General features: G+C 67.1%; 2 protein-coding genes across 2 annotated transcripts in view; one reads left to right on the top strand and one right to left on the bottom strand.

Moving 5' to 3' along the window:
- CROCC2 (ciliary rootlet coiled-coil, rootletin family member 2) overlaps positions 1–2,447 on the bottom strand; it is a 76,418-nt gene extending 73,971 nt beyond the window's left edge. Inside the window, exon 1 of the mRNA XM_012662414.1 lies at positions 2,370–2,447. Coding sequence (XP_012517868.1) covers positions 2,370–2,447 — 78 coding nt within the window. The remainder of the gene's footprint in view (positions 1–2,369) is intronic.
- Positions 2,448–13,974: 11,527 nt separating this feature from the next.
- Positions 13,975–19,352, top strand: part of LOC105824823 (chromosome unknown open reading frame, human C2orf54) — a 7,824-nt gene continuing 2,446 nt past the window's right edge. Inside the window, exons 1-3 of the mRNA XM_012662418.1 lie at positions 13,975–14,488; positions 16,688–16,913; positions 18,205–18,358. Of these exons, the coding sequence (XP_012517872.1) occupies positions 13,975–14,488; positions 16,688–16,913; positions 18,205–18,358 (894 nt within the window). The remainder of the gene's footprint in view (positions 14,489–16,687; positions 16,914–18,204; positions 18,359–19,352) is intronic.

The following is a 19,352-nucleotide window of genomic DNA, read 5'->3' as shown; positions in this document are numbered from 1 at the left end:
GAGCTAAGTGCTCCTCTCAAAAAGTTAGATGAACGACAAACCCAAGGAAGTTAAAAGCACGGAGATAATAAGTGTATAAACTAAGGAAATAGAAGGTAATGATGCCATCAGGAGGCCGTAGGTGACCAGCGTCAGAGGTGACAGCTGGTTCCAGGAACCGAGTCACCCTGTGTACCCTGGACTTCCTCGGCTCTAGCACTGAGGATCTCGAGTCCCGCGAAACCTGCCTCAACCCCCGGCAAACGGCGCCGATACCTGCGTCAGACCCTGCAGACGCTCGAAAGGCTGCAGGAAGATATCACCAACAGCTTTGCCGATACGTCTGAAACTTTAGATATGATGGACCAATTCCTAGAAGAACACCATTATCAAAGCTTAACCCAAACAAAGAGTCTGGAGAGTCCCATAGCGACAAAAGCGACTCAGTCCGGCGTTGGAAATCTCCCCATGCACGCTCCTGGTCCCAACCCTGCCCATCGGCATGTCCCAACTGTGGGACGTCCCCACCCCCAGGCACGTGTAACCCCCAACTCGTGTCATTTCCGGGGCCTCTGCACGCCCCAAGCCCAACTTGCTCACCCCAGGGGGGCGGGTTAAGGAACCGTTTCCAAACCTGCCCCTGTGTCCGAGGCCAGCACTGGGGGCGGCTGGGCATTCTGGGACAGCGCCCAGAGGTTGCTGGGGGCGTTGCGGGAGGGGAGGGCGGCTGTGGCAGAGGGGGTGGGTGTTGGGAGGGCTCCTCCAGGCCGGGAGCCGGCACTGCCGTCGTGGGAGGCTCCTGAGGATCAAACCACACCCTCCCCAGGCCCCGGCTGCGGTTGCGGGGGCTGGAGGGTCCCTCTGGTTCCGGCGTCCAGTCTGGACGGGCCTATCTGGGCATCTCGTGGCGCCCGTCTGCTGCCTGCTCACCTGGGGTAATTGCACCGAGATCTCAATCACCGCAGTGCAAATAACAGGTGTCGGCAGGTGGGCGGGCGGGCAGAGCTGGCCTCGCCAGGGCTCTGCGTGGCTTTCGGGTGAGTTTCCCAGGGACAGTGGATTTGGGGGCAGAAGCGCCCCTCCGCCGTGGTTGCCCAGCACCCGTGCCCACTGCCGGATGTCGGCCCATCCGGGTTTCTCCCTCAAACTGTCCGGTAACCACAAGCAGCTGGTTCAACCCTGGAGCCTCGGTGCGGAGAGTGCCGGGTACACCGCACCGTGGGAGCCCCGCCCTGCCTCCGGCCTTCTCCTCGCTGGAGCTGGACAGAGCTGGCTGAGCTCCAGGGGACGGTCGCCCCGGTCACCCCACCTGGGCACCCTACCTGGGCGCCCCACTGGACATCTCTTTCATCTTGTCATGTCATCTGATCCAAATATCTTGCCCTTGTCATGATCTGTGTGTGTGCGTATGTGCGCGTGTGTGTGCGTGTGTGTGTGTGTGCGCGTGTGTGTGTGTGTGCGTGCACACGACTCCACAGTGCTGTTGAGTCACCCGGCACCCGCTGTGGCCTTCACTCTTTTCAGGCGACCTGTATTGTTTGGATGGGGCCATGTCACCCCCTAGGGCACAGCTCGAGGCCTGAGGGCTGGTTAATAAGCGGCTCTGAGTGGGCTGTTCTGGGCCCCGCTGGGTGCGCCGGGATCCCCGAGGCAGCAGTGGCTGGCCGTGGTGGCCGGCAGCAGGCGAAGGCGCTGCAGGTGGGGTGTCAGGATTGGGCAGCGGGCTGGCTCTGGGCGTGGGGAGTGAAGGGGGGCATCGGAAAGAGTCTCGCACTGCTGCGGTGCTGTGGTCATGTGTGTGCGTGAAGATGGAACCAGAGCGTGTGGTGGCCCACAGGACACATACTGGGGACAAACCACACGTGCCTACGAACGGGCATTTCGGGAAACACCTGCCCCTGGGAGCCCTGCTGGCCCCATGCCCTGCCACGAGGGCAGTGCAGGAGCTGGCAGAACGTCAGTGCTGGGGGGGCCGTCTGTGCCTCCCCAGCCCCAGGTGCGCGCTGCACACCTGACAACCTGAGCCCTGCAGCAGGGAGCAGGGAAGGCTGCGCCCCGAGCTGTCTCCTGAGTCGAGGCTGCCCTCGTGAGTGTGCATGCGTGTGTGTGCGCCCTGTGTATGTGTGTGCGTGCATGTGCCCACGAGTGTGCATGCATGTGTGTGCATATGTATGTGTGCATGTGCCATGTGTGTGCATACGTGTGTGCATGTGCCGTGTGTGTGCATGCATGTATGTGCATGCACGCTCTTGCTAAACATACGAGCAGGTAGAAAGTACCCCTGGGAGCTGGCAAGCTGTGGCCTGGCCGCTCCCCTCTGTGCAGTGCCCCTCCCAAAGTGCCCTTGGGACCTGCTGTCAGAGGCACGGGGCGGCAGCCGCCCCACTGACCTGGATCACGGCGTCCAGCCCCAGCGGGGACTGCGGGAGGGCGTCCCCTTCGCCGGGGTTGCCGGAGGCAGAGCTCATTGTGGGCCGTAGGACGCTGGGGCTTGGCTCCAGGCGAGTCTCCTGCTCCAACCTGTCCGGGCCAGGACCTTCCTCAGTGTGTGGCCCCCACCTGCGTGGCACCTGGCTCTGCAGTCCCGAGTCCTCCCGAGCCTGGGTGCCCAGCTGCCCCTGTTCAGTTGGTGACCGCGTGGCCAACCGAGCCCATGGACGTTGCTCTGGCAACCGAGACGCTGAGGGCTGGGTTTCCCTGGAAACTGGAGTGCAGGACCCCGTTGCCATGGGCACTAAGGAACACTGTTGTGTGGAAGTGGTTTTCCCCTCCCCCTGGCAACCTGGAGACGCCTGGGCGAAGCTGTCCACCTGAGCCACGGCTCAACCCCTCCCCACACTCCCCTCCCGCAGCCGGTCTGGGGGGGTCGTGGGCTTGCTGGCGACACACCAGCGGCGGCAACGCACAGATTGCTGGAGCCGCTTGGTCTGGAATCATAAACTATGACTTTTTAAAGTATTTGTCAAAGAACTTAGGGCTCGGTAGTGTGAAGACATGTTGCAGATGGTAAACTGAGGCCTGGAGAGGGAAGCCACCCGCCCAAGGACCACAGGAGGCCTGTCTTCCCGGGCTTGTACCTGGATGGGCCCTTCTGGAATCTGATGCCCCCCAGAGCCTTGCAGGGTGTCCTGCCCCGTGAGTTCCGCCCTCGCTGTGTGAAGTCACATTTCTTCCCCTCCCTGGACCCATAGAGAACCGGCGGTGGCTCACCGGGGGGCAGTGGAGGGTCCGCAGAGCTCCCTCTCCGCGTCCCCGCCAGGGCAGGCGCCAGGTTCTGGCTGGGTGCCGGGGCAGGACGGTTCCCACAGAGGAGGCGTTCCCGCCCCTCCAGGCTGGCTGTCCCTGCAGACCCAGACTCTTGTGCCCAGCGTGCAGTCACGCCAGCACCCCCGACTCTCCACGCTGGGGCCTCCCCGAGGCTGGCAGGAGCCTCTCAGGAAGGGGCAGCCGCTATAGGTGGGCCCTGCGGCCAGGAGCCCTAGAGACAGGCCGTCCAGCAGCTCTGGGCCCGGGGCACATCCCCGAGGATCTCAGAGACCTGGGTTCTCAGAGCCACCCGGAGACTGGGAGGCGGCCTGCCGGGCAAGGCCAGGAGGGACCAGGCTGTGAAGGTGGCGCTCAGTGGGTCAGCGCCTGTCCCTGGTCCTGCCGAGGGAGGCCTGACGGGCCCAGGCCTCTTCCTCAGAACCGACATTCAGGAAGGGAGGCGTCTGTACCCAAGGCCCCTCTCCCCGAGAAACTCCTGTGTTCTCTTCTCCCGCTGGGGTCCCCAGCGCCCCGTTCTCCCCACTCCTGAGAGGACGACTGTCAGGGTGCCCCATGCAGGGCCAGGCCAGGCTTTCTGGCCAGACACAGCCCCCCTGGGCAGCCAGGGCTGGGGTTCACTGGACAGCTCCTGGGGCGATAGGAGCCGGGCCAGCCCCTCTTACCCTGGTGCCTCTGGGCCAGCAATGACCTCTGGCTCTAGGTCTAGACCCAGGGGACCCACGCATGGCCTGGGCACCTCCCTGTGCAGCCCCCAGGCCCTCCCTGGCACCCAGGTGGCCTGTAGCACCCCAGAGTCCTGGCAGCCCCTGTGCACGCGGAGGGTCCTTCCCCCGCGGTCTGGGCCTGAGGACTGAGCCCCAGGAGCTCGTGGAGGGCAGGTCAGCACCAGCCGATGGACCCCGCTAACTCCAGCAGGTGGGTCAGGGGCTTAGTGTGTGGCCCCCGCCCTCCCGGGAGACTTCCTGCTGGGGCTGGGGTGGGGTGAACGGCTGTGAGGGTTGGTGTGACCACTGCTGGGGGCCTCTTGGATGAGCTGCCGCGAGACCTCACTCGCCAGAACAGCCTCTGGCCGGTGCTGACGCAGAAGCGCATGTTCAGGGCGACCTGGGGGCCTGCGTGTGGGTGGCGAGGGGGTCGGGGGAGCGGGGCCCTCGCAGGGAACCCCCAGCCTGCGGTCATACGTCCAGGCCAAAGGCAGCATTCACTGGGCCAGCCAGGTGGGGGTCCCAGCACACGGCCGCCTACAGGTGGGGGGCCCTCAGAGGGGCCAGCGGGAAGGGGTGGGGGCTCGATCTGAGTTTCAGAAACGTGCCCTGGGGGGAGACCAAGTCAGGGGCAGCGTCACCGGGCTCAGCCCCAATTGGCTGGGCACTGGGGGGTGGGGCGTGGCAGCCCCACGTCCCCAGGACCTTGCGTGCTCCTTCCTCAGGCAGGGAGGATTTTGCCCAGGGAGGAGGGATTTCCGGGGAGAGTCCCGGGGAGCCGGGAAGTTTGGTCCTCTGCCCCCGTGCCGGGGCCATCTGCCTCCACCCAGGGCAGACCCTCCTGCCCCCCACCCCCTCAGCCTCCAGAGCCCCGGATGCCCCCCCTGCGGTCAGTCTGTGAGTCTGCCCCCGCCGTCCGGCGTTCAGCGCAGCCTGTGGCCTCCCTGGTCTGTCTGGAAGCCCCCCTGACGCTGCTGCCCCTCCCCCCGCCCCGCCGTGGCCGTGCAGAGGAGCCCCGTGTGCGCCGGCTCCCCCGAGACCTCCGTCCACCTTGCCCGGCCTCACTGCTGGGTGTCTGTGCACTGGGCTCCTGGGCCAGGGCCATCGACAGGCTGGAAGGAGAAGGCAGAAGGCACAGCCCCCAGGGAATGTTCTAGAATGAGTGGAGCATGTGCTAGAGGTCCTCACCTGGTGGGGGTGCCTGTGGGACGGGCTGCTGGGGACGGAGGGGCTCAGAGGGGCCCTGGCCAGTCCTGCGCAGGTCCTAACAGGGCTGAATGCTCGTGCCCTGGACCCTGGGCTCCCTGCCGGGGCTTGGGGACAGTGCGCGACGTCCACCCCCAGCACAGGGCCACCAGCCGTGTCTGCCCAGCAGGCCGTGTGGGGCTGATGCCTCTGTGCTTGGAGGAGGACCCCTTCACAGATGCACCGTTGCCAGGTTTTCTCATCGTCGCCTTCTCGAAGCAGGGAACCTCGCTGGGTGACAGCCTCAGGACACGTCACCTAACCTCTGGATCCCCCGCTCCTGTGGGACACTGGGACATCGTGGCTGGCCTCAGCCGTGGACGGACGACGGGCGCCCACCCAGCAGGCCACGGGGCAGTCAGCCGTGGCACTTGCCGGCAGCTCTGGGCATGCCCAAGCCAGGACCCAGAGCAGGGCTGGGTTTGGTACAACCACCGAGCGCGCGGTCTACTTCCTGTCCAGCATGCTCAGGGGCACGCCTCGGTCAGGACCCAGAGGGGTGTGACCCGGGTCAGCCGCGCCTCTGCCACGTGCGGGGCCACTCCTCGCATGAGTATCGCTCTGTCATCGGATGTCGCTCTGCAGCGAGGCCCCGGCCCCTGGGGGCAGGGAGTCACGGGCTGAGCTGAGACAGTGACAGAAAGCAAGTCAGATCGGAGGGAGCGCCCTGGGGGCCGTGAGGCTGGGGCGCCGCCCTCCTCCCCAGGACTGCCCGGCACGTGAACCGTCTTCCGAGGACACGTCAGCACCGTCTGTCCTGCGCACGTCAGCCGAGCGGCACCGGCCGCATTCCCGTCTGTCTGGCGAGGACCGGAGGCCGGCCGAGGGCAGGGTGTGGGCCGAGGAGGCGGGTGGCCTGACGCAGGGAACATGTATTTCATGTGACTTTCGAGGTCCTGTCCACTCCCTGGAGGGTCTGGGTCAGGGGTGTCGAATGAGGTGCCCACGGGGCCAGCACATTATGTGACGAGGAGAGGCCAGCCAGGCACCCGTGCTGGGTTCTGGAAGGGTCCAGGAGGGGTTCCCTGGGTGGGAGACGGGACCCGGCCCTTCACCCCCCCCCGTTCATCTATCTGAGGGGTTTGGGGGTAATGCTGTCACGGCACGGTCCTGGGGTGGCGGGGTGGCTGGGGGCACTTGTCCTTGGGGAGGGGCTGAGCCCCAGCACCAGCGACAAGATGGGCTGGGGAGGGGCGCTGCCTGGGTGCCAGGGGAGGCAGGCGCTGTCGGGCGTTAAAACTGCGCGAGGACTGAGCGCGAGCGCTAAGACCACGGAGCTCTTGGAGGAAACCATATGGGAAAAGCTTCATGACGTTGCACTTGGCGGCGATTTCTCGACTATGACATCGAAAATACAGACAAAATAGATAAATTGAACTTCATCAAAATTAAAAACTTTTGTGCATCAAAAGACATTATCAAGAAAGTGAAAAGAGAACTACGGAAGGGGAGAAAACATCTACAAATCGTGTCTGTGATGTGGAATTGATATTCAGAATGTGCGAAGAATTCCTACGACTTAGCAACAAAAAATCCGATTAAAATGAGCCACGGACTCGAACAGACGTTTCTCCAGAGCAGAGATACAAGCAGCCCATACACATGAGACACCTGCCCGGTGTCACCGATGACCGGGAGACGCGACCCAAACGCGGCGCTGAGACGCGGCTCACACCCGCGGGCCGGTTGCCGCCGGAAACAGAGCGTGAGCGCTGGGCAGGACGGGGAGAGAGCGCAGCCTCCTGCGCTGCGCGTGGGACCGCACGGCGGTGCGGCCGCGGCACGGCCGTTCCTCGGAAAATCCAACACGGAATCTCCGTGTGATCCGCGATTCCTGAGCACGGTGCCCGGCAGCCAGCAGGGCAGGCAGCCCGGTGTCCACCGAGGGCGGTGGCTACGCGAGTGTGGCCCGTCCCCACGACGGATGTTGCTCGGACTTGGAAGGAAGGAAATTTGACGCCTGCCACGACACGGGTGGGCCCTGAGGACGCCGTGCCCAGTGAAACAAGCCGGCCGCCAAAAGACATCGGGACCTCGCACCGGGGAGCTGCCGGGCTCGCGACGGAGGTCGGGGTGGCTGCCAGGGCTGGCAGGGCAGTGCTTGGTGATCAACGGGGACCGAGTCTCAGTCTGGGAAGATGAAACGCGTTCTGGGGACGGACGGCTGCACAGCGACCTGAGTGTTCTTGACGCCACTGCACTGCACGCTTATCAGTGAGAGTAGTTAAGATCGTACATTTCATGTTATGTCCATTTACCATGACAAAAAAAGCTAAACTCCAAAAAACAAACCAAAAAACCCATTTCGGCCGGCACTCGGTGGGCGACGTGTCGGTCCAGGCTGCGCGGCAGGTTCTGCACTCTGGGGTGGGGGCCCTGGGCTGGCCGACCCGGCCCCTGGACAGACGGTGACCTGCGTCCTCTCTCCCGGGGCCAGAGAACCGTCCTGGCTGCCCCTCTCTCACACGGCCGTGCCCACGCCCTGCCCAGCCCCCTGCCCGCCTGGGGAACCTTCCTGGGGCTGTTTGGACGCCTGCTTGCCACGTGCTTCTGCCCTGGGGGGGGACGGCCCCACCCCCCCTTGCCACAGCGCAGCCCCCACCGGACGCAGATGCGCCATCGTGACCACCCACCACATGCGCATTTTTACCCAGGAAGGGGCTGCCTGCCCCCGTCTGAGCACACCACAGCCGGCTCTGCGGACCCTGGGCTTGTGTGCCTGTCTCGCCTTCCTCACGCAGTCCTGCCTGTGGGAGCCGCGAGGTGGGAGGCGAGAGGTGGGGAGACCGGGGTAGAGCAGTTCTGTGTTCATGCTGGAGTTGGGGTGCCCGGGAGCCGGTCCCTCGGCGGGGAGAGTGGCTCTGCGGCCCGAGGGTGGGGGCACGTTTACCGCCACCCACTGCACTCCCGTGACCGGCTCCACGAACAAGTATCAACGGCCCCTACATGTTTTTTTATAATCCTGTCCTTGACTACCTACTTGAACTTAGAGTTGTTTTTCAGAAATGGTGGATTTTCTGCGAGACAAAGGGGCTGAGATCCCGAGAGGCCCTGGGTAGACTCCTGGGCCAGGACTCAACATCCCCGCCACCGGCCGCGAGGAACGTGGCCCTTGTTAGTTACACCACCACCCGCTCCCGATAAGGCACGTGGCTCTTGTTAGTTGCACCACCACCCGCTCCCGATAAGGCACGTGGCTCTTGTTAGTTGCACCACCACCCGCTCCCGATAAGGCACGTGGCCCCTTGTTAGTTACACCACCACCTGCCCCCCCCACAAGGCACGTGGCCCTTGTTAGTTACACCACCACCCGCCCCCCACACAAGGCACGTGGCCCCTTGTTAGTTACACCACCACCTGCTCCCCCACGAGGCACGTGGCCCTTGTTAGTTACACCACCACCTGCTCCCCACAAGGCACGTGGCCCCTTAGTTACACCACCACCTGCTCCCCCACAAGGCACGTGGCCCCTTGTTAGTTACACCACCACGTGCTCCCCACAAGGCACGTGGCCCTTGTTAGTTACACCACCACCTGCTCCCGATAAGGCACGTGGCCCCTTGTTAGTTACACCACCACCTGCTCCCGATAAGGCACGTGGCCCCTTGTTAGTTACACCACCACCTGCTCCCCCACAAGGCACGTGGCCCTTGTTAGTTACATCACCACCTGCCCCCCATGAGGCACGTGGCCCTTGTTAGTTACACCATCAGCCCCCCTCAAGGCACGTGGCCCCTCCTTTACAAGCCCATCCCGTTCTCTGCTATCTTTTGGTCGGCAGTCCTCATTGTCTCGTGCAACTACACTCCTCTTGGCAGGCCGGGACCCTCACCTGCCGGGGACACAGAGGAGGGAGGACAGCACTGGGGGCTGCTTGCAGAGCCCCAGGCTGAGAAGCTGAGGGGATGGGAAGGACAGCCCAGGCCACAGCAGGACGGGCAGTGGCTTAACTCCTGGGCTCTGCAGAACACCGTGTCCTGTAACCCGGTGGAAATGCCTTCAGAAGTCACAGCGAGGGAGCTTTGCACCCCGAGGGGTTCTGGCTCACGTGTCATGAGTGCCACGGCCGTGGGGCAGCGTGGTGTCCAGTCACAGGGATGGGGTGTGACTCGGGGTGATGACTGTAGGGGCGGGAAGGGGGGAGGGGACCCGAGTGAGGAATGTGGTGTTTGGGGGCAGGAGGTTTCTCCGCGTGATCTCGACCGGAAGAAGTCCCCTGAGCGAAGCCCAGGCGGGGGAGTTGGCCGTGGTCCTGCCGGGGGCGGGGGACTGGGGTTTCCTGCTCCTAGGCCTGACCCTTCTCCTCTGCAAGCCTCATACCACTGTGGGGACGTCACTCTTGCCAGCCTTTCCCCAGGTCAGGGGAGGGTCCCGGGCGGGGTGAGCCACTCGGCCGTCTGTGGCCAAGCATTGTGTTGGCCCAGCTGTGATGCCCCGGCCGTGGGAGACAGGGAGGTGGCGGGGAGGCCACGGGCCCTGGGACCTGCTGGAACCAGCTTCTGAGATTCGCTGGTGAAGCCAAAGCCCTGTGGCACCTGCCGCCGCCTCTGACCTTGTTCTTTCTGCGCTGTGGGCTTCGCTCCTTGCCTCGGGCCCCACAGCTCCAGCAAACGGGCAGCAGAACCTCTGGCCGTGGTCAACTGGTCGGACAGTCTCCCAGGGACTGCCTGGCGGACCTCGGCCAGTTGTGACGGGGACTTACTTCTTCCTCCAACCGGGATTTTCAATTTGCGGGCTCCTTCCTCACCTCCCCTGGGTGGCCGTGGCACCTGGCTTCCCTGGACGGGCTGGCGCAGTGGGCGGGCGTGGCAGGCGGGGCTCTGCCCTGGGCTGGACAGCGGCTCCAGGCCTCCCTCCAGGGCGGGGCCTCCCTCGCTGCCCGTCTGCTTCCTGCGCAGCCCACAGGTGACGGGCCGAGGCCCAGAGCGGCGCTGGCGTTTCCCGTGCATCCCTAGATGAGGGCCGAGGCCGTCCCGGCCCCCGTCAGCCACCAGGGCCCAGGTCACGTCAGAGGCGATGATGTCTCTTTTGCTCTGTCCTTTCTGGGGGGGATTCACCCCAGAATGTCAGAGTGGGGTGAATCGGGTGGCAGACTTAGCAAATGAAAACAGAGGACACTGTTAGATCCGACGTCCAGCTAAACAACAAATAAATGCTTGACGTTGTGTCTCATGCAAGTTACCTGAGAATTTTAGGTGAATTCTAACTTAACCGGGTGTCCTGCGTCCTATCTGCCCCCCAGCGGAGTTGGGCCCCGAGGAGGGGGGTGCGGGGACCTGGCACGTGGTCTGGGGCCAGGACACGGGTTTGTCCAGCGTGGCGAGTGTTGCTGCTCTGTCCTAAAGCCGGGCTGTCCGTTCTGGCTCGAAACCTGCTTCCCCGGGAGAGGCGTCTGTGCAAAGGACGTCCGTCCTCCGGCAGCCGAGATCCCGTCAGACGCTGCTGGGCCTGGGGCCGCCCTGGGAGCCTCCCGCGGTTCCTGTTCCTCCGCCAGGCAGAGCAGCGGCGCCCTCAGGGCCGCACACAGCGGTCCCGCGCCCGTCTCCTCTCCGGGTGTGACTTTGCGGCCTGAGCGGCCCAGGCGTGTGCTCCGGACACGCCGGCCGAGTCAGACCATGACGTCCGCAGAGAAAGGCCCGGATCCCACGGGTGTGGGTGGCAGGTGTGGACCTCAGCTGACCCTTCTTGGGGGGCTGCTTTCTTCTCCGTTCCCATCTTGGTTGCTTGTGTCCCTGGGGCCAGCACAGGGCTGTGCCAGGAGGCGACTGGACTAGCATGGCCTGGACAGGCGGCTGCACTCGGGAGGGCCGCGTCCCAGCCAAGGTCCTGACACCCTCCTGGGAGGACCTGTGAGCAGCGCCTCGCGAGGCCAGGGAGTGTCACCTTCCATGGCAACAGACTGAGCTGGGACCGAATGGGGACTGTGAGGTGGGGAGGTTATCCGGATTGTCCGGCTGGCCCTCCATGCCATCCCTGTGTCCCTGTGAGAGAGAAGCAGAGAGGTCACAGACACACGGCTGAGGCCAGGCAGGAGGGAGGCAGAGATGGAGCGAGGTGGCCGAGGGAGGCCGCAGCCCCCGGGGCTGGACGAGGCAGGAACGAGGCTCCCTGGAGCCCCCGGGGGAGCTCAGCTCTGTGACACCTCGACCTTGGGCCCAGGCTGTGGGGGACTCTCACAGAGCCCCAGGACCAGGTGCCAGGTTGGGCCACCAGACAAGGCGGGTGACATCCCAGGCGGTGCAGGTTTGTACCTCGCGCTTCCCTGAGCGTCATTTCGTGGACTCTGTTTAGGCCGGAATGTCCCCTCCCTGCCTGACGGTCCCAGCGCATCTGGGAGTTCCTGAAATACAGGATCCCGCGCCGGGCCCCGGGGTGCACCGAGAACCCTTCTCCTGTCACCAGGGCCCCTCCCCACCGGCCCCACCCTCACCTCCTGGGGTCCGCAGGGGGTGTCCCAGGAGTACTGTGGCCAGTGGCCGCCTACAGGCCTCTGGAGTGCGTGGCGCCTGCGTGGGCAAACGCTGCCTAGTCCTGGGGCCGCAACTGCGTCCCCTCGGCCAGCAGCCCCGTCCCCCTCTCCCCCCGCTCTCCCTGCTCCATCCTGTGGGTGCAGGCGGAGCACAGGTCCCACTTCCTGGGGGACCGCAACGCCCCGGCGTGGTCCCCTTGTCCTCTGCGTGCCCAGCCCCAGGACACACCGAGGAGTCTCACACCGTCCCAGCCGCTGGCAGCTCACCGCGGCATTTGCCGCCGGTCAGAGGGGCCTGGCCATCGGGAGCTCTGGTATGAGCTGGGCCCAGGTTGGTCCTTGGGGCAACCAGCTCAGTCCAGCTCAGGAGCTGGCGGGAGCCCAGGGAGGGACAAAGCAAGTGTCCAAGCTGAGGCCACAGGACAGGGTCAGAGTTCGGCCAGGCAGGGCGCAGAGAGGCCGGCCTTCGCTTCCACGGGAGGCGCCGGGAAGCCTGGAGACGCGTGGGACCCGAGTCGGGCGGAGGTGGGACGGCCTAGGCCAGGGTGGCGCCCGGGCTGGGACAAGCGGGGAAGGGCACAGGCCGTGGGGTCTGCAGGGAGGGGGCAGATTGGCACCAAGTGGGCAGCGGCGGAACCACAGATGGGCCGGGTGGGAGCACTTTGGAGGGGAGGTTGAGATGCCCGGGGGGAGCAATGGGCCCTGGGTCCACAGCCGTGGGGCAGGGGCCTGAGGGCCGGGGAGGACCACTCCCCAAGCAGGAGGGTGGGATGCTCGGCCTGGGCTGCCCGTGGGCACGGGACGGGGGCAGATGCCAGATGGCGGTGGCTTGGCTGGTGAGGCTCCTCACGGCTCAGAGCCCCTGGCACGGGGGTGGGGCGGGGGCTGGTGTCCTGGGTGAGATTCCTGGGAAGGCAGAGCTGGAGGAACTCGGGGTGTGACGGGCCGAGGGCACATGGGTCCTTGGACCTGAGTGGCTGCCCTGGGGGCGGGGCAGACGTGCTCTGGGCAACCCCAGAGGATGGGATTGCACTGGGCCAGGTTTCAGGAGGAAAACCTGTCTCTTGGGCTGCCCTGTGAGGTGGTGAGCTCCCCGTCCTGGGAGGCATGGGAGCAGAGACCTGCTCAATGGGCTACAGTCCTCAGGGGGGTTTCCCAGCACCAGGCAGTGAGTGCCGCCCCTCCCCACGATGCCTCCTGGGCCCCTGGGTCTGCCTGCAGCCCTGACTCAGGCACAGCTCCCAGGTCTGCGGCCCGAGTGTGGGCACTGCAGGGGCCATGTCTCCGGGATGCCTGCATGGGGCCACCTCTGCGTTTGCTGTTTGCAGACGCTCCGAGGCTGAGCACCCAGTGTGCACAGCCGGCCGGCGGGGCCAAGGGTCGGTGGGCGGCTCCCGCCTGCTAGTTGGGACCTGCACAGCCCTGAGCGGGGAGGCGGGGGTGGGGCGGGCAGGGTGCCCGGCACAGGTGCTGGGGGGGCCGGCAGGGCGGGGCTTTCCAGCCGCCAGGCGAGGCCACAGAGACTGCTTCCCTGGAACCAGGTGAGCTCCTGCTCCCAGGCCAGGTGGGTGCCGGCTCCCCTCGCGCTGAAGGCCGAGGGGGGCAGGGTGGGCAGCCCGGGGTCCCAGGCCCTGGTGGCACATGGCCGGGGGGAGAGGCAGGGTTCACACCTGGGCTGCGGCCTGCACCAGGTTTGGGGCACCCACTCCTAAGCCGGGCACAGGTGTCCGAGGGGAATGGTCGGGAGACGCAGCCCCCGTCCTGGCTGGGGGCTCCTCGCGGTCCAGGCTGCCCCGGAGAAAGTGGGGGCTGGCCTCGCCTTCCTCATCTGAGCCAGGGGATGCCCCTTGTCCCCTCCCACCTGGGGGGGAGGCTGGGGCAGTGGAGGCCTAATCTGGAGACCCTGCGCCCCAGCTATGGGGATGAGGGAGGGAGGGGAACAGGGACACAGACCCCCAGGGACAGCACAGCCCGGAGGTGCCAGGTCCCGAGTGACGTTCCTCCAGGGACAGGGGAGTCTGAGTGTGAGGGCTGTGCCTTGGGCCTAGATGCCAGGAGGGAAGGGGGTGGTGGCCAGGCCGCCTGCCCTGGGACAGGCCCGGTTGTCGGTGACTGACTCACCCCACTTCAAAGGCCTGGGCCCCACGCAGCTATTTAACCACCGGCCGTGCCCTCGTTCTGGAATTCTGCTCTGCGGGGAGCTGGCGCCCCACCCGCGGGCCCGCTCCTCACCCGGCAGGTGCCTCTGCTCCCAGCCTGTCCACACGGCCAGCCGCAGAGCCCCGGCCCTCGCCTGCCGCCGCCGCGGGGATGTCGGCCCCCTCCGGCCCTGGCCCTGCCCCGGCCGTGCAGGTGTCCTTGTGGCACCACTACCTGCAGGCCATCCGGTCGCGCGAGGCGCCCCGGGTCCAGGACTACCAGCGCGCAGAGAACGTGCTGCTCACGGTTCTGGAGCGCGTGCACGCGCTGGACGCCCGCTTCCTCGTGGACTACTCCCGCGACCTGGAGGCCTTCCAGTTCGCGCTGCGCTCCTCAGAGGACCCGCTGCTCGTGGAGGTGCCCCTGGGGGTGGACGCCGAGGCCCTGCTGATCGAGGAGCCGGGGGCCGCCGAGCCGGGGGGCGGCCCTGCGTCCTGCCGCCTGGGCGTCCCCCGGGAAGGGGCCGGCCTGGAGCGCTGGACCAGCGACGACGTCTTCAGCGCCTCCTCAGAGGACAGCGCCGAGTGCCGCGGCCACATCGTGCCCAGCAAGGTCCTGCGCGTCCTCAAGGACCTGCTGGTGGCGGCCACTGTGCACTGCAAGCACCACGGCCTCATCGCGCCAGGTAGCGGCACGACCGCTCTGCTCCTGTCCGCGTGCACACGAGCGAGCGCCGCGTGTGGGCGCGCAGCCGTGTGACTGTGCTCCCGGGGTGACCCGCCCACCGCGTGGGAGTCTGTGTGCGAGTGTGTGAGCGCACATGCGTGTGGTCACTGTGCGCGCGTGCACAGCGTGTATTGTCGGGTGCGTGTCGGCGGCACTGAGCCGGGAGACGTCACTCTGAGGTCCTGGCCCCAAACACCTCCCCAAAGTGGATGGTGCGTTTCCTGTTCTCTGGTTTTTGCCTGGTGATCTTGGCCGTGGTGTCTTTGCCACTGGGACCCAACAGAATGTCCTGCTTCCCCTGGGAGGGACGGGCAGGTCGCACCTGAGTCACGCGTGTCCTCGCAGGGTTTGTGGCCTCAAGTCCCCTCCCTGGTATCGGACGGACCCCGCATCGGTGGTGGGGAGGTCGCGTGCCTGAGGGACAGTGACCTGCTCAGGCTGCCCAGGGTGTGGCTGCAGGTCCGGCTGCACATCCGGGTGGGGCCCTGGCAGCGGGGGACCCGCCTTTCCTCCAGCACTTCCTGTGGTCTGGGGGTGTCGGCACAGCACACGGCTGCGAGATCCAGGGGGTCCTGGGCTCCTGGACGTACCCCCAACACCGAGGGACCCCAACCCAAGCCCCTCCCCAGACCTGCCTGGTGTCCGGGGGCAAGTGACCAGACTGACCTCTGGGCCGCCGGAGCTGTTATCAGGTGTCCGGCTTCTGGCCGCCCACGCCGGCCCTCACCCTGCAGCCCACGGGCACCTTACCTGGTCGTCTCCTGAACCCTCTAATTACCGCGGGTGGCTGGGAGACCGTTTCTGTCCCCTTGTCTGACCTGACGCGGCCATTGCCACCCGGCCCTGTCACCCGCAGGCCCACCTGGGGGACGGACCCACCTGCCGGGGCGGGCGGGAGGCTCTGCCAGGCCCTGCAGCCGTTGGGGTTGGATCTGTGCTGACAGTCCCCCCTGCATCTCCCCCAGGCGGCCTCTGCGCCGGGCGTGTGGGACATTCCGGGCGTTGTTTCCTGACACTTAGTTTAACAGGGAGCCGGGGAGACAGGGTTCAGGCTGCCCCCACCCTGGGAACCGGTGCGACCAGCCGGGCCGTGGCGGGGTGGCTGGGCGGGGGCAGGTGGGGCTGGCTGCCCTCCGAGCGGCCGTGGCGTGACACCCGTGTGGCCAACGGTGGGCGCGGACATGCAGCCACCCCAGGGGGCCTTGCACGGGCACCTCAGACGTTGAGTGGAGAGGGCCGGTCCCTCCCGCGCCCTGAGTGGAGCGGGGCCCACGTGGAATGGAGTGGCCCAGGTGGCGGGGCCCGGGGCCCTGGGGTGGGTCCCGGGGGGTGGCCCAGAGCTGCCCCGCGGGCGACGATGGGTGCAGAGGGGTCGGCACAGGGGGCCGGGCTCCTTCCTGAAGGGCCCCAGGGCTGGGGATGGTGGGGACACAGCCCCACGCTCACCCACAGGGAGACCGTTCTCCAAGGGGCGGGTGGGGATCCCTTTGGGGGACACCAGTGTGCTGTCCGGGCCCGGCTCCCAGCTGGTGGGCCGCCCTGACCTCTGACCCGCGCACCGCGCTGTTGACCACCCCTCCCACACAGACCTGAACCGGCGGCCCGGCCGCAGTGTGAGGACCGGCTGGTGTAGGTCTGTCCCCTAGACCCAGTCAGACGTGGGGCTTCCTGTGCACACTGTCGATCTGGGGGCCCTCGGGGAGGCTTCCGGGGACCAGGAGGGGCAGGCTCTGGTCACAGAGGCCCAGCCTTGCCGGCCCTCGCTGGCCCTCAAGTGGGGTCCCTCCTGGCCCCAGCCTGGGCAGTCGTGGGGGTGAGCACAGTCTCCGGGGGACCTGGGCCCCGGACAGCCCCGGGAAGGCCCGGAGAGGTGCGGTCAAGGCCGGGCCGCAGGGTGTGGGGCACAGAGAAACCTCGTCCTGAGGGCGCCAGGTCCGTAAAGCGACCGCCGTGCGGATGAACGGCCGTGTTGGGTGGGCACGTGAGGCTGGGGGCCCGGAGGGACACAGTGTCCCGGTGGGGGAGCCGCAGCCTGCAGGGGGCTGCAGGTGAGAGGTGACGAGGGGTCACGGGCTGAGCGGGCAGTGGGAGGGGCTGGGGAGTGTCCCTCGGGCCGGGCCGGGCAGAAGAGGGAGCCGCGTGGCCGTGGCCGTTGCAGGTTCGCTCAACGCGGCCAGCCTGCGGGAGGAGCAGCTGCGCCTGACCTTGCTGGTGTCCAGCGGCTGGAGGACCATCCGCTTCAGCGTCGTGCCCGTGGTGCGGAGGCGGCAGAGGCTGCCCGCCCTGGAGGGGGCCCAGCTGACACCCGGCTTCCCCGAGGGCAGCGTGACAAGGATCATCGGCCGAGGGGTGGACCTGGTGCCGGCCAGCGCCCAGCACTGGAGGTAGAAGCACCCCCGGGGCTGCGGGGTCCTGGGGACGGGCAGGGAGGGGGCCGCCACCTCTGTGCTCCCACCCCCAGCAGGAGGGTCTGCGGGGACCCGCCTGCCTCTGCCCTGCGGCACCTCTGTCCGGCTGAGGTTCCTGGGGTCTCTGGGGGACCGGGGGGTCCAGTGGCTTGCAGAGCTGATGGGGGGGGTGTGCTCTCCGGGTGGGGGGCGCCACGGGGTCTGGCTGCGCTGAGAGACCGCAGTGCAGGGGCTGCGCTCGTCACCCAGCCGCTGCCGTCCTGGGCGGGAAAGCCGTCAGGAGGTCAGGGGACTTGTCCAAGGCAGCACGGGGTTCCCAGCACTGGGCGGGGACCCACACGGCGGGGTGCTGGGTCTGACGAGACTGATGGCGCTGGGCCTGCTGGCATCGCCCGCCGCGGCTGCGCCCCCCGATTCCGTGCCCCTCCCTGCGGCCCCCACCGGTGTTTAGCAGCTGATCCCCCCACAGACCTCTGCTGGCCCCAGAGCTCCGTCGGCGCCCTGGGGGCCCTTGGCCCCTGTCCCCAGCAGCTGTGATCTGTGTCTGGGAGAGGGAGGACGGGCTCGCAGGGCACCCTATGCGCCCCCAGAGACCCCAGACCTGACAGCGCTCACACGGCACCTGGCAGGCAGGGTTGTCACTGTCACGATGGGCCAGGTGACCCGCCCGGCCAGCCCACGCACCTGAGGGACGCCCGTGAGACAGTCGCGCTCACTGCGACGACGTTTGTCAGGCTGGGCACGCGCCTTCTGTAGTTTTCTGCCTGGAGGACGGACTTGTAGGGCATCAGGGAGCCCACCCTGCCCCAGCGTCCCGGCCGGCCCCTTGGCCCGGCTCGCCAAACGACTGCCCACCCGCCAGGAAGGGCAGGGCCTGGCTGAGCCGTCATTTTAGGCAAGTAAACGGGGAAAGGGCCTTTCCCAGCCCTGTCGCCACATGGGGGCCGTGGGGGCAGCTGTCACACCCCGGGAGGGCTGCTCGGACACCCTGCCCTGGGACCAGGTGCTGCTGCTCCACGCTGGGCAGGTCGGCGCACCTGCCCTTAGGGGCTCCCGGGGCCCCTCCACGAGCCGGGGCTGGGAGTCTCTGCGGAAACCGGAGCTCACCCCGGGCAGCCGGTGAGAGCAGCTCTTGCAAGTGTGCGGGGCCAGGCGGTCCCAGCGGGCAGGACACAGCGCGGCACGGCCACCACGCTGGCCCAGCCCTCTCGGGCTTGGGAGGCGGCAGCAGCCGGGGCTGACTGGCCACACCTGTGTGGGCCTCCAGGACCTCCACGGACCACCTGCTCACCAGGCTGCTGGGTGCACTGGGCGCCCTGCGGGGCCACCGCCTGGACAGCCTCTCCATCCTCGACCGGGTGAACCACGAGAGCTGGCGAGACGGGGGCCACAGTGCCGGCCTGACCTTCGGCCACCTGAAGGTAGCCGTGTGCGTCCCCACACACCCCTGCCCGCCGGCCGTGTCTGTAACCTGGGGACGAGGGCAGGGCACCCGGGCTTGTCCCCTGCCAGCCCCCAGTGGTCTCTCCTGGGTTCCGAGGAGGCGAGGCCACGCCTCATGGGGACGTGGCTGCAGGGCACCGTGGCGGGGGGGGTGCCCGGCCTTTGCCACCCCTGGGCTTTGGCCTTGGAAGACCTCCAGCCCTGGGACACTGTTCAGTAGGACCCCGGGGTTGCGCCTCCCAGTGCCGAGTGTCCCTGCCCAGCCAGCGTCTGCCCCGAGAGGACCCCGGCCGTCCTCTTGGAGTCTGTGGACAGCACCTGGCTGGGGTTCCTCCTCTGAGTGGAGCCAGCCCCTGGCACGGTCCCTGCTGCCTGCCGGGCCGCTCTGACGCCCTGGCAGAACAGTGCCCTTCAAGGGCTTCGGACCCTCACTTGCTGACAGCAGGCAGAGGCAGGGCCTGGACCCAGCCCCAGCCCCAGCCCTGCGAGGTGGTCACGGAGGAGCAGGAGGGGGCCGGGAGTCTTGGGGTCCTGCCTGGTTGGCCCTGCCTGGGCTGCGTGGCCTGCCGGGTGCTGCTCCGTGGACGAGGCGGCCCCTCCATCTGGCTCAGGTGTTGAGGGAGGGGTGGCCCCACCTGGCTCTGCCATGGTCCCTTGTGTGATCTCTGGCCTGAGGTAGAGTTTCCAGCCGTCCCCAGGAAGGTGGAGGACACCTGGGCCGCTGGGAGCTCAGTTCTCGTGGCTCTTAGACAGTTGTCTGGGCCCAGGCCTCACGCGCACGTAGAGCAGGATGCGGCTGAGCCGTGGGGCCCGCTGTGTTGGGCTGCAGGGGATGAGTAGGAGCTCCTTGGGGTGGGGGGCATGCGAGAAAGGCCTGGGGGAGGGTGGGAGCCCCGGAAGCCCCTGGAGAGGTCCTGGTGGCTGGGGTGGGGCGAGTGGAGGGCGGAGGGAGCGAGTGGGGCCGGGGGTCAG

The sequence above is a fragment of the Propithecus coquereli genome, unplaced genomic scaffold, assembly GCF_000956105.1.
Source record: "Propithecus coquereli isolate 6110/MARCELLA unplaced genomic scaffold, Pcoq_1.0 Scaffold763, whole genome shotgun sequence".
Lineage (NCBI taxonomy): Eukaryota > Metazoa > Chordata > Mammalia > Primates > Indriidae > Propithecus > Propithecus coquereli.
This window is presented reverse-complemented; position numbering and strand designations above follow the sequence as displayed.